The sequence below is a fragment of the Piliocolobus tephrosceles genome, chromosome 5, assembly GCF_002776525.5.
Source record: "Piliocolobus tephrosceles isolate RC106 chromosome 5, ASM277652v3, whole genome shotgun sequence".
In the NCBI taxonomy this organism is placed as follows: Eukaryota; Metazoa; Chordata; class Mammalia; order Primates; family Cercopithecidae; genus Piliocolobus; species Piliocolobus tephrosceles.
Window position 1 is genome coordinate 3,185,256 of NC_045438.1, and position 14,541 is coordinate 3,199,796.

Genomic DNA, 14,541 nt, shown 5'->3' on the forward strand with positions numbered 1-14,541 from the left:
TTTATTTAGAACCTTCCATGTGTTTGGCTTTACTTGTAGCACTGGTGATAATGAAAATAATACAAGTCTTTGCACAGGTCTTTACACAGGTATTTCCCTAGTACACAACATATAAAAGATAAATAGTGAATTATCAATGCACCAGGTGGTTCAATATATACTTCCATGAAGTTCTGAGGAACCAGTAGGACCTCAGATTGGGAGGAGGGCATTGCAGGGTTTGCAAGAACAGGTAGAAAGAGCTGGAAAAGTAGAAGAAAAGAGATTGTTGGTCTATCGGAGTGACACAGTATTAAGATGAAGAGAGCCTGTACCTGAAGTAGAGGCAGTAGAAGTGATTCCAGACACTTGTAAAGTAGTGTTTTTAGGATCCAGCTACCAGTTACCATGGGTAAGGGAGAGGCAGGAATTGAAGAGACTCTGAAACTTCATGCAGAGCCAGAGGCCTTTATTTTTTCATTGTTTATTATAACTTTTTTTTAAAAAATTATAACTCCATTTTGCTTTTATCTGTATAAAAGTCATTCGTACCCTTAAGAAATCAGTTAATGTGTTAAATTGCCGTAATCTTTATCAGAGGGATTGTTTGGTTTTCTGTTAAAATATTTACGATTTTAAAATTTGTTATTGAACATTAAAAATATGGTAGGTCTCTTAGGCCTGACTTTTATTTTTTGGTTTTCATTGGCTTTTTCAGTAAAAAAAAACACTTTTCATAATCAAGATAAGAACTTCCTCTTAGAAAAAGAGCTACAGGTATTAGCATAAGGAAATGAAATATTACTAATTCAAATGGTATTTAATCTCATTCCATCTTCAAATTAAAATAAGATGCATAATGATTTTCTTATTATAGAAATACCAATATAGTGGAATTGTGTCAAAGGCATACAAAGTTTTCATTTTTACAGATGAGAAAAACTTTTAACTGACTTCTTTAGTCTGCTTCTCTGTCAGATTTCTTATCTGTGTAGTATGTAGTCCCGTATATTCACTCAGCAAACCAGGCAGAAGATAGGAAAATGTGAGTTCTTTACCACCTGGCTTCTTAGGAAATAGTTTTTTGTTTGAGATAAGTGATTTTGAGTTTTACCCCTAAAAACAACCTTTTTGGAGAAAGTATTAGGCGTTGTGAATCTTTTCCCAGTTATTAGCCATTGAGGAGCTCTTCAGGTCTGCTTCCTTCTCGTGGTTGTTTCTCACCAGTTACGTTGAACCTTCCATCTTTTTCATAGACAAAGACTGGTTCCTTCCTGAACAACTTTAATGAATATTAAAAAAATCTTAAATATTCGTGATCTCCCAATTCCATCTTAAACAGGAAACTCGAACTATTTATTTCAGTATTTCAGTGGTAAAAAAGATTTCAAGTAAAACTGCACCTCACAGAGAGGTATTTTGTGCTTGACCAATTATTCTCATTGTAAAGCTACAATACAAGAAATAAAAATATTAACTTAAGGCTGTTAATAACTTAGAAATGAAATGTCAATGAAAAGATGAAGCTGATACCATATTTCAGAATGCCCACTTTAAAATATTCCCTACAGTGTCTCTCTGAATCCATAGTTCTAACTTCAAAAAAGTTAAAGGAAATTGGATTACAGTAAAACATTTGACAAAATGCAAGTGTCTTCAGGTTTCTTTCTCCTTATCCTTAGATAAGATTTATAATTTTTATCTTTTTGAAAATCAAGTGTTTTAATATTCTGTTATTTATAATTTTCTAATAACTTCTCAACTTGGCATTTGAAAGGCATGTGCCACTGAAATAATTTTCATTTATATTTATAGATTCGGTCTTGGATCGTCCAGAATGCTAATTATATATAGGAAGTGTAGTGCCCAGTCTTTCAGCAGCCGTTCATTGTGCACCTGAGTGTAGGATCAGCTGCCTGCCACTTACACAGTCAATAACAAAGATGAAGTTCAGTGAAAGGAAAATGACTTTTATTTCCAAAGCTAGAGGTGGCTGGCTTACTCCTCTAGAAACTGCTTCAAACTTGAGGCTGGGAAGAGGATCTTAAAAATGGAACTTGGACTGGGAGGCATATGGGAAGGGTGCCTGAGTGTAAGGTCTGCGTGTCTTGTTCTGGTGGCTTTCTCTAGCTATAGTCCACATGGAGTGCAGGCTGACGTTATATCAACAATGGCTGGGTTGCTGACTAACTGCCTTGAGGTAGTCTCTGAAATTTTGCAGCTGGGTCTCCATGCTTGATCTGTCACAAGATTAGCCCCTGGAACTTCTAAGTAAGCACATAATTAGATCCAAGTATACAATTACGTAAATGTTCATGGGGTAAAAGAGTGCATAGTGGGGAAAGGGAAGGGAGTGAAGTTTCAAAGCATGTTTCAGGGGCATACTTTAAGACTAAGGAAAAAGGTTTCTACAGTTTGCTTCAAGGTTACATCTTGAGACGGGAAGAAAGAACGAAGAAAAACATTTTAAAATGCGTTTTGAAGCTGAACTACTCAATTACAGTTGGGCATCATTGTCACAATTCCACAGGACACCATAAGGAATCTGGAGATAAGTAAGACGTGACTTGTTTGTTCTAAGTTTATAGGCTGAGTGCATGCCTCGTGCCTCTAATTCCAGTACTTTGGAAGGCCAAGGTGGGAGGATTGCTTGAGGCCAGGAGTTTGAGACCAGCCTGAGCAACATACCAAGACTCATCTCTACAAAAAATTTTAAAAAGTAGCCAAGTATGGTGGCACACACGTATAATCCCAGCTACTCAGGAGGCTGAGGCAGGAGAATCACTTGTGCCTAGAAGTCTGGGGCTGCAGTGAGCTATGATTGCCCCACTGTACTCCACCCTGGGGGACAGAGCAAGACCCTGTCTCAAAAGAAGAAAAAAGTTTATAGACTAAAAGATGCACATGTGTAATTTTAATACAAGATAGAAGGTGATGAATGTCAGGGCAACATGAAGTCTCCATGTCATTGGAATTCAGAGGAAGTAAACCACAGAGGTCAGGACTTGTAGAGGATGGAGGGCAGTTAGCATCAGTCAGAGTTCATACGGGGGTGAAATTTCATTTTAGAGTAATGTCGTCTTAGAACTATCACTAAACAATTTTAGATCTAATTATATTTAGAGTTTTGCACAGGTGCACTTTGATTACATTAGTCTTAATAAGTCTGTTGCTCCTTGGTTTTAGGCCTATTCTTTTCTTGCTAGAGAATGCAATCACAGGCCGGGTGCAGTGGCTCACGCCTGTAATCCCAGCACTTTGGGAGGCCTAGGCGGGTGGATCACGAGGTCAAGAGATTGAGACCATCCTGGCCAACATGGTGAAACCCCGTCTCTACTAAAAACACAAAAATTAGCCCATCATGGTGACATGCGCCTATAATCCCAGCTACTCAGGAGGCTAAGGTAGGAGAATCACTTGAGCCCAGGAGATGAAGGTTGCAGTGAGCTGAGATTGCGCAGCTGCACTCCAGTCTGGGCAACACAGCGAGATTCCATCTCCAAAAAAGAGAAAACAAAAAAAAAACGGAAAGAAAAGAGAGAGAATGCAATCACAAATGAAATTTCTAAGAGAAATTTCTGAGACATTTATTTTTTATAACTCAGAAAAAACTTTAAAGATTAGTATATCAGTCAATAGCCTGTGATAATTTTTAGTTTGGTGCCGTTTTATGCTTTCATTGAAAGCATTTTAGACTATGTTTAATATTATTGCTTATTAATAAATCCAGTATTACCCTCTCCCTGTCTTAGGTGTGGTCAATTTACATATATTTTATCTAGCCAAAGTATTTTATCACATATTTTTCTGCTATTTTCAGGTAACATCAAAGGAGCAACTATAGTAGATGCCCTGGATACACTTTTTATTATGGAAATGAAAAATGAATTTGAAGAAGCAAAATCATGGGTTGAAGAAAATTTAGATTTTAATGTGGTAAGTTAAATAAGAGTTGCTAATTCAGTCCTTAAATTTCAGTTAGCATGGATAAATTCTGTAGTGGGCCCTATTATTGTATTGTAATGTACTCTAACAAAAATAATGCAACTTTAGATAGTACAAATATTATTATCTTATACTGTGTTCTTAAATTGTCCTCACTACACAAATTTGTGTCTTATTTTTTGGCAAATTAAGGGTAAGAGAAAATAAATTAGTATTTATGGAGACCTACGTGTGCCTAGTATTCTTGTTCAGTCCTACCACAATGCTATGAGGTGGGCATTAATTTCACACCTTTGTATATTAAACATCTGCACCTCAGAGGCTTACTCCAGACTGCACAGCTGGTTGTGTGTCAAGAGCTATGATTCTGATGTAGGTCCGTGGGGCTCCAGTGCTTATGCTTTCACACGGTGTCATGGTGTCTCCAGCAGCAGCAGCAGCTTTCATTTTCCCGTAAAGAAAGCTTCAAATTTTGTGGATCTTATACACCTCTCAGTAAAAACAAATTGATTATATATGTGATATATGTTTTTAAATTTTGTGTGCTATCATTCTCAGCAAATATTTCAAGGCCCATTGTATACTGAGGGAAAGAATCAGAATTAAGGATAGTGAATACTTCTAATACTTCTTGATAATTTCAGCTGGGGAGGACTACATCTTATCAGCTCTGATTTGGTAGTCGTTGTTTTACTTTATAATGATATTGACAAAGAACTTATTCTAAGCAAGGAAAGCATGTAGGCCATGGAATTTTTTAGTCATTCACTTAAGTGTGCGCTATCGGTATTTCTAATCTGAGACGACTTTGCAGAAATTCTCGTAAGTCTCTTGTCTGTTGGGTAAGCATTTGATAGTATCTGTAAATCCCAGTCACCATGCACAAGTAACATTCTATATGTTGAAAGTGGACAAAGAGAATTTCCCGCTGTTGCCTCTACTTTGTGGCACTCTTGCTCTCAGAGACCAAATGAGGACACCAGTTGTTAGGCAGAATATTAAGGATCAGTAAAGCTAAGTATTTCCCCTATCTATTTCAATTAAAAACTTATATACATTAAAAGTTTAATATTTTGTTTCTACTCTCCTAATTAATTGCTATATATACCACATTTGGGGCACCTTAAAGACAGGCAGATGAATCTGTGTTTAATTTGCCTAATAATTGAATCTAGAATGTAAAGGAGACAATATTCCAATCAATATTAAGGAAACTTGGGGATCAATGTGTTAAACCCTTCTATTTTAAACGTGAGAGAACAGGCATAAGGAGCTAGTGTTTTGCTCAAGGTTGTGGAGCTATTTGATTAGAGTGACCTGTGGTAATACTGATATTGATAGAGCTAAACATGAAAAATTAAAGCACTGGAAAAAAACTGTTTCATTTTGGAGGCTTGCTTTCTTAATAATACTTCTGTGGGCCGGGCATGGCGGCTCACACCTGTAATCCCAGCACTTTGGGAGGCCAAGGCAGGCAAATCACGAGGTCAGGAGTTTGAGACCAGCCTGGGGTTGCAGTGAGCCGAGATTGCACCACTGCACTCCAGCCTGGGCGACACAGAGAGACTCAGACTCAAAAAAAAAAAGAAAAAGAAAATAAAAGAAAAGTTAATGCATCTAAATTTATTGCAAAGGGAAAATAACAAAACAAACACTATTGTTGAGAGTTGGCTTATCCTATGGTGCTCCTAGGTATAAACAAATTTTATACTCAAGAATAAATTTGTTAATGTGAAATATCCAATTTATATCACTGAAAAGTGTAAAGTTTTCTATTGGTTTATACTGTAACTAAAACTCATTTTCTTTTCATTAGGGCATAGGAAGTTGATTCGTTTTGCATACTTGGTAGCACAAAGTTCAAATGACTTTAAGAGCTGGCTTAAAATAAGTCACTGGGATAATATGTTCTGGGGAGTAAGGAGCAAGGACTTCACAGAAGGAGCTTGTATTCAGTTCACGTATCTGTAGAAGCACATAGATATTGGGAGAAAACCCTAAGTATTGACTCCATGAATAAGTTTTCTAATTTTAGCTCAAAGTAATCTTAGGACAAAGAATCTAAAACTGATTCTTGGTTGGTCACTCTTCATTCTCTCATGTATTATTTACTAAGTATCTTCTAAGGATCAAGTATTTACTCTTATGGGCATTTAGTCTAGCAGGAAAAGTAGAGAACCTTAGCTAGTGCCAGGCTATCTCGGTAGGAAAGAATGAAAGAGGAAACTACTATTTGACCAGGCATGGTGGCTCACACCTGTAATCCCAACACTTTGAGAGGCCCAGGCTTGTGGATTTCTTGAGCCCAGGAATTCAAGACCAGCCTGAGCAGCATAGTAAGACCTCTCCCACCCCATATCTATTAAAAAAGAAAAAAAACAACTCCAGCCTGGGCAACAGAGTGAGACTCTGTCTCAAAAAATAAAAAAATTAGTAGTTTGTGATACATCCCAAGTATTATGATATGTGATTTTTTTTCATGGGTGTATCTTGTTTAATCTTCGTGACAAGCATACAGAGTAGTAACTGATATTTTTCCCTATATTTATAGATGAATAGGTGGTTAATTAGTCTGTCCCAAATTATGCAGCAAGATCTCAGGTTTGAACACAGTCTGCCTAACTCAGTGACCTTGTGTTTTTTTAATTGGAGAAGAAATGCAAAGAGTTGAGAAATATATAGAAAGCCAGAGAATTTGAGTCCTCTGAGGTTAGGCATGTCATTTTAATATTAGAGTACTAATTAGAGTTTATTGTTCAATAGTGATTTGATAAATGTTTGTTAAATGAATGAGAAGTTAAGCTATCTTGTCCTACTTCCTGACAGCCTATGCTATACTCAGCTGGAAGAAGAGCTGAGGTGGAAGGGTAGCTGTATTCTGTCATCTGTTTATATAGTTACAGATGATCTAGAGTTCAAGTCAGTTGGTCTACCTGTTATTACCTAACCTATTTCCAGAACAGATTTGTAGTGGCCCCTGACAACAGGAAGATCAGTCACATAAGAACAAGTGATCAAGGGTTTCCTATTTGGGTATTTCTGATTTCAATTGTGTTTTTACTGGCACTTAAAACAATGTTGGTTACCTAGAACCTCACATGAGAAATACTGAAAACTATCTTCTGTAATGAATTTTATAGAATATGTAGAATTTTTCTCCAGATAACAATTTCTTATATTAACCCTTTGTAAAAGCTAAAGCTGTGTAGAAATTTTCCTTAAAGCCATATTTCTAGCCTGCGGTAAAGAGATATCTGAGTGTGAGAGGCAGAGCCTTGAGCATGGCAAAGGATAGATGATCAGCCTGCTGTAGACACTAACTAGCAACACACTGCAACTGTAATCTTTGGCAAGCATCTGGATCATGCCTTTGGTTGTAATGAACACTTTGTGTTTCGGAGAACAGAAGTACTGGTGGCAACGGTGACTTTGTTTTTTTTTTTTTCTTCAATGTAAAGATCCAGATTGTTTGCATATCCAGTTGGAATGCCCTCCTACTTTTCAAGAAAATTAAGTTGTAGGGTTCCCTGTCAGGAGGATATATGTTGACTTCAAGAAGCAACTTTGGATCTTCTCAAATGCGTGACTGAGTACTTGGCTTAGGTCCAGAGTTCCATGCCACAGAGCATGAGAAAGAAGTTACTTTTGCCCTAGTGTTGCCCCTGAGAAAGGTCTGTTTTAGAGCCACATTACATCCTGATGGGTGCAGATAACTAAATTAATTATCCTGTTAAATGAAGTTATTGAGTGTGTTCCATCTGAATGCTAGGGAATACCTGCCAAGAGTGATGATTTGGGTTTTGGTTTTAAGAGGATACTGTGCTGTTCCCTCTGATGGTAATTAGGGCTGCTGCTTGAAAGCCTCTGTACCTGCATGGTGAAACCAGTGTATTAACATAGAGAAAATAGGTATTTGCATATCTTTGTGGCCCACAGAATTTGCACTTTGTTAGTGGTCTTAAGAGGTTTGTCACATTGCTTAAATAGGAAGCCAAAGGCTCCTGGACACACTGCGACACACTGACTTACACTGTGAAATATTGCGATTTAATCTGTTTAAAGGGAGTTGTATGCTTTTAATCCTCAAAGTGGTAATCCAGCACACACTCTGAGTGTCATTTATAAATAAACGTGTATGCTAAGCCTAAACATAGGCAAGGCTTATTGGTAGTTACCAGTCTTTAATTAATGGCTTTGAAAAGTCTCATGTTGCTTCTGACAAAGCCATTGATTAAAGATAAAGCATCGTTATCATGTGTTAGTAATGGAGCAGTTGTTAGTTATTTACATTGGATTGTAGTGAAACAGTTGATATTAAACAGAAATATTGCATTGGTGTGTAGTGGGCAGTTATTAAAGCTTGCTTGATTCTCATGTGTGATAACAGCCCTGTACCCAGGCTCATAATTTACTAAGTAGAAAGCTGATACAGAGTTTGGAGGAATAGCTAGCAAAAGAGTAGCTACTGATTATAGGGATCAGAGAATTGTCCTTTTAAAAACAAAAACTATTACACTTTGAGTTCACTCTGAAAATCAAACACTCAGAATAGAATTTAAATATTTCTGAAAAGTTCTTTTCCAAGAAATATTTTTCCATTTAATGCAGTCAATCAGATCTGTCATGCTGTATGGAATCATAAGATAATAATTAAGAATTCTAATACAAATGTGACTCTAAATAAACATTATAAGGCTTGAAGGTTCAAAGAAACAATTTATATGTTCCTCGGGAAAAGCTTGCATCTTCATATAGCTCCTCAAGCAAAAGGAAACTGGCTGAATCTGCACCAAAACTTAAATTTGTTATTTTCATTGTCAAGCCTGTTATTTTACTTACTGAAATCTATTAAAATACATTATTGTATAGCTAATTTTGGTGAATAAGTTGCCTATAAAAATATCAAATTTGAGAGTTGTTTAAAGTGCTGTCTTGACTAGTGTGAAGAGGTTGGTCTTTCAGATACTTATTTGAAAACAGGTTTTGAAGTGTTCATTTTCTCTGTTGCCTAGATGGGGTTAGATACTTCCTGTCCATGATCTCATGATACGTTGGTTCAGAAGAAGCCTTTCTTTGCAGAGAGATGGAGCATGATGTTAGGATTGGAGGAGGGAAGCATACCAAATAATTTATAAATTGGACTCTTTTTTTCATGTTAGCAGTCTTTATCACTTTATCTGATACATTTAAAACATACATGTATACTAAATGAGTAGACAAAAATATACAGAAAAGGGATACATTTAAAGTGGAAGTTATCAATGTAACACCCAAGACAATGATAGAGATTAGTACTGAGACATAATTTTTTCATGATTTGTAATACTCGCCTCTTGATATTAGGTGTAAATTTAGGCATACCATATATTCAATTTATAGATGAATCTGGTTTAGTGTGTTCTTTGATTCAGTGGTCATTGATATAAGTAAATCAAAATGAAAGAACAATTTCTCCAATACTTATTTTTTTATTGGTAGGTCTTAACCAAAAATTTCCAACCTTCTCTTGTTTATTGGTTGACATTAACTAATAGGTACATGGAATTTAAATAAAAGATGGGATCTAATTCTTAAACTACCACTCACGTAAGACTGTGTACTAGAAGCCACTGAATACATGGGGCATACCGGAATGCAATCTTGAAGATTTAAAGGGGAAGTTAATTTTATTTTACAACAAACTCAGGTAGACTGCAAAATTCACATCGTTAGGATAAATCTCATAAGATTTAGTGTTACAGGCTGCTTTGTCTACCTGCTGTCCTCCCCCTGCTCCAAATACCCCCTCTGTCATCAGGATAAGTCAGTAGAAAACTTTTAGAACATCAAGATTATTAATAAGAATATATTCATTTAAATTTAATATTTTTTATCATCTTTTTTTTATTATTATACTTTAAGTTCTAGGGTACATGTGCATAATGTGCAGGTTTGTTACATATGTATACTTGTGCCATGTTGGTGTGCTGCACCCATCAACTCGTCAGCACCCATCAACTCGTCATTTACATCAAGTATCACTCCCAGTGCAATCCCTCCCCCCTCCCCCCTCCCCATGATAGGCCCCGGTGTGTGATGTTCCCCTTCCCGAGTCCAAGTGAGCTCATTGTTCAGTTCCCACCTATGAGTGAGAACATGTGGTGTTTGGTTTCCTGTTCTTGTGATAGTTTGCTAAGAATGATGGTTTCCCCAACTAGGGGCAGACTAACACCCCACACCTCACACGGTGGAGTACAACCCTGAGAGGAAGCTTCCAAAGTAAGAATCAGACAGGTACACTCGCTGTTCAGCAATATTCTATCTTCTGCAGCCTCTGCTGCTGATACCCAGGCAAACAGGGTCTGGAATGGGCCTCAAGCAATCTCCAACAGACCTACAGCTGAGGGTCCTGACTGTTAGAAGAAAAACTAACAAACAGGAAGGACACCTACACCAAAACCCCATCAGTACGTCACCATCATCAAAGACCAGAGGCAGATAAAACCACAAAGATGGGGAAGAAGCAGGGCAGAAAAGCTGGAAATTCAAAAAATAAGAGCGCATCTCCCCCTGCAAAGGAGCGCAGCCCATCGCCAGCCACGGATCAAAGCTGGACGGAGAATGACTTTGACGAGATGAGAGAAGAAGGCTTCAGTCCATCAAACTTCTCAGAGCTAAAGGAGGAATTACGTACCCAGGGCAAAGAAACTAAAAATCTTGAAAAAAGAGTGGAAGAATTGACAGCTAGAATAATTAAGGCAGAGAAGGTCATAAACGAAATGACAGAGATGAAAACCATGACACGAGAAATACGTGACAAATGCACAAGCTTCAGTAACCGACTCAATCAACTGGAAGAAAGAGTATCAGTGATTGAGGATCAAATGAATGAAATGAAGCGAGAAGAGAAACCAAAAGAAAAAAGAAGAAAAAGAAATGAACAAAGCCTGCAAGAAGTATCGGATTATGTAAAAAGACCAAATCTACGTCTGATTGGGGTGCCTGAAAGTGAGGGGGAAAATGGAACCAAATTGGATAACACTCTTCAGGATATCATCCAGGAGAACTTCCCCAACCTAGTAGGGCAGGCCAACATTCAAATTCAGGAAATACAGAGAACGCCACAAAGACACTCCTCGAGAAGAGCAACTCCAAGACACATAATTGCCAGATTCACTAAAGTTGAAATGAAGGAAAAAATCTCAAGGGCAGCCAGAGAGAAAGGTCGGGTTACCCACAAAGGGAAGCCCATCAGACTAACAGCAGATCTCTTGGCAGAAACTCTCCAAGCCAGAAGAGAGTGGGGGCCAATATTAAACCCAGAATTTCATATCCAGCCCAACTAAATTTAATATTTTAATGGCAATTAGAATCAGAAGTTTATAGAAATGGCCTGAGACCCTCAATTGTAGAAATTCACTTTTGAAAATTCAGATTTCATATGAAATATATCAAGCTCCAAAGGAAGTTGGTCAACTTCTGTATTTCAAAAGAGGATTTTTAAGCCCTTGAGAAATAAGACCTCAAATAGGCCAAAGAAGGTGAGTATTTATGACTCTAGAGTTTCTGATTTTCCAGTGACCCTGGGAAGGTAGGTTTTAGTTCATTTAGGCTGAGCTGCACAGGGGTAGCAGCAACAACTGTCTATTGAGTGCGTTATTTGGGCCAGCTATTGTGTACATTGCTTTACGTCGTGGAGGAATGCTTTGTCCCTTTCTACATATGACGAAACCAAGACTCGGAATAAATTAGTTACCTGGGACCTTAAACTCAGGTGGCTTCCAAATCAACCTTCAACCCCAGGTCTTTCTGATTTCTGCAGTTTGTAGTCTGCTGCTCCAGGATAGCCAACCAATTTGGTGTGGTGAGAGGATTTTCATCTTCTTAGTCTTTTTCATCTACGGATCTGTAAAGAGTGAACTAAAGGGTCTAAATTTCAGTCTTTTGGCCTAAAAACATAATACAAACTAGAATATTGAAAGTGACCTCAAAGTAAGGTTTCTATATTACTTAAACTTAACTTTGAAAAGGAGAGAGAATTATATGTTGGAAATTTTTATGTGGTTCTGGTTTTCAAACAGAGAAGATGGTGACTTGAGAACTAGTGATGGTAGTGGTGTGATGTTCCAGAGCAAGATTTATTAAAGACAAAGACATAGCAGTCACTGGGATCCTTCATGGATTAACTAACAAGCCAGATTTGCTTCTTAAACAGGCTCACTGGACAGACTGTTAGATCCATGAAATCCAGAGCTATAGCAAGTTACCTTGAGTATGGCACCTTGCAGGGTCATTTCTCAATATTGTACAGTACAAAGAATAAAATTTAGGTTTTAGAATATGTAATTGAATCAATAACTGGTTGAATAACTGCATCCAACAGTTGATTGATGTCTAGCTGAAGATATATTTCTGGCGGTGTTTGACATAACTCAGACCTCCATGTTGCAATAATTTTTATCAGATGTCTTTATAAAGATCCTGATTATCCAGATTTTCACAGGAGGAAGAGAAAATGCATTATGTAAAGAATCTATAGCCAGAATAAGAATATAAGATCATCTTATAAGTCTTCAATAGGCAGAAATGTGGGAAACTGTTTCCAGGTTTAAAAACTGAAAAACACAAGTATTAATTGAGAGGAATGTGATTTGAGGGTTTAAGCTTATTACATTTTATTATTAGATATTATTACTCTTAAACATAGGAAACATAGTCACATGAACCAAACTAAATGTATGGATTATCTTCCCTTTTCCTTATCAGTAATTTTGTAGAACATTAAAGCCTTTGTCAATATTTATGTAAAACTCATTCAGAGTGATATACCTTAAAGTTAAATTACACCTATATAGAATACTTTTAATCAGATTGTATCAGGTGCACATTACAAATTCCAAAATACAGTTAAACACACCAGTCTTATTTTGTGATGTTTTTGCCTGACTTTGACCTAATAATTCTGTCTCCTAACTTGTTTTCATAATTGTCTTTTATACGAATTTTTTTGAATTTTTTTAACTTAAGCAATTATTTGGCTTTAATTGTTAGATCCTTAAACCTTTTTACAGAGAGCATGTAAGGATAAAATGAATACTTATCACCGTTTTTTGTGGAAATGTTTCATCCCACTAAAATATAGACTCAAGTGACCTTGAGGACCTTATCAGTCTTTATTGCCATTTCCCTATAACCTAGGACAGGATCTGACACATAGTAGTTGCTTAATAAATGCTTGTTAAAGGAAATAATATCTCATGATTTTGACTAAGTTTATCTGCCAGATATTGACTCCATATATTTTAAATTGCTGTGAGTCCCATGATTATTAGTGAGTGGTTTGATATTAGGCAAAAGTGAACAACTACTCAGTAGGCCCAATGAACATGAAAAGAAAGTAACTAAAGCTTGAAATGTACTTTATAATCTAAATAGTAGGTTAGCTATTCTAACGTATCTAGTAACAGAATGTAAGACAGATCTATTTACTAATCGACTATAAAATATTGGCAGTAATTACTAATTATATGACCATGAATAAAGAGACTTGGGGCATTATCATGTGAGGTGTATAGAAGTCAGACTAGCAGAGCCCTGCATCAGGAGTCACAGTACTCAAGTTCAAATCCTGCTTCTACCAATTATTAGTTGTCTGAACTTCAAAAAGTAACATTAACCACTATAAGTCTCGGCTTCAACATTTTAAAATGGACATAAGAATAGTAATTAATTCATAAGGTCATTGTGAGGACTAAAAGAGATAGTCTATATAAGGACATTAGCACGACACCTGGTACGTTGTAAATAAGAAAAGCAAGCTATTATTGATGTAAAAAAGGACTATTTCACCATGGTATAGCATACATGATTATTATCGTGTCCTTTATGCGAAGATGAATTGTCTTCTCAGAGATGAGAAGAACAATCCCAAGCCACAGGCAAAAAGTTGGAAACCAGCACTAGGACCCAAGTCCTCGGACTTCAAATCCTATTTGCAGTCCAGCTGTGCATCATAACGAAAAGATTCCTAGACTAATGTTGAACTACTAGATTCCTAGACTAATGTAGGCTGAATGGCCTTTCAGGAATAAGAAGCAGACAAACGAATAAAATAAAGGAGAATGCAGATCAGAAAAAAGAATACCCTGGCCCCATTGCGTTTACACAAATAGAGAATATCAAGTACTGTATCTGCTGTTGAAGAGAGAGGAAAGAACTTTAGTTTACAAATATTTTTATAGTTTTGTTTAGGAGTCAAAATTATTTTTATCTATTGTGTTAGTCCATTTTCACACTGCTGATAAAAACATACCTGAGACTGGGGAGAAAAGAGGTTTAGTGGACTTACAGTTTTACATGGCTGGGGAGGCCTAACAATCATGGCGGAAGGCAAGGAGCAAGTCACATCTTACATGGATGGCCACAGGCAAAGAGAGAAAGAGCTTGGGCAGGGAAACTCCCTTTTTAAAACCATCAGATCTCATGAGACTTACTCACTATCACAACAACAGCACAGGAAAGAGCCCCCCCACCCCACCATGATTCAGTTATCTCCCATGTGGTCCATCCCACAACATGTGTGAATAATGGGAGCTACAAGATGAGATTTTGGTGGGGACACAGAGACACACCATATCC

General features: G+C 37.0%; 1 protein-coding gene across 1 annotated transcript in view; it reads left to right on the forward strand.

Annotated features, from left to right (window-relative positions):
- MAN1A1 (mannosidase alpha class 1A member 1) overlaps positions 1-14,541 on the forward strand; it is a 165,157-nt gene that overhangs the window by 43,067 nt on the left and 107,549 nt on the right. Inside the window, exon 3 of the mRNA XM_023218998.1 lies at positions 3,800-3,915. Within this exon, the coding sequence (XP_023074766.1) occupies positions 3,800-3,915 (116 nt within the window). The remainder of the gene's footprint in view (positions 1-3,799; positions 3,916-14,541) is intronic.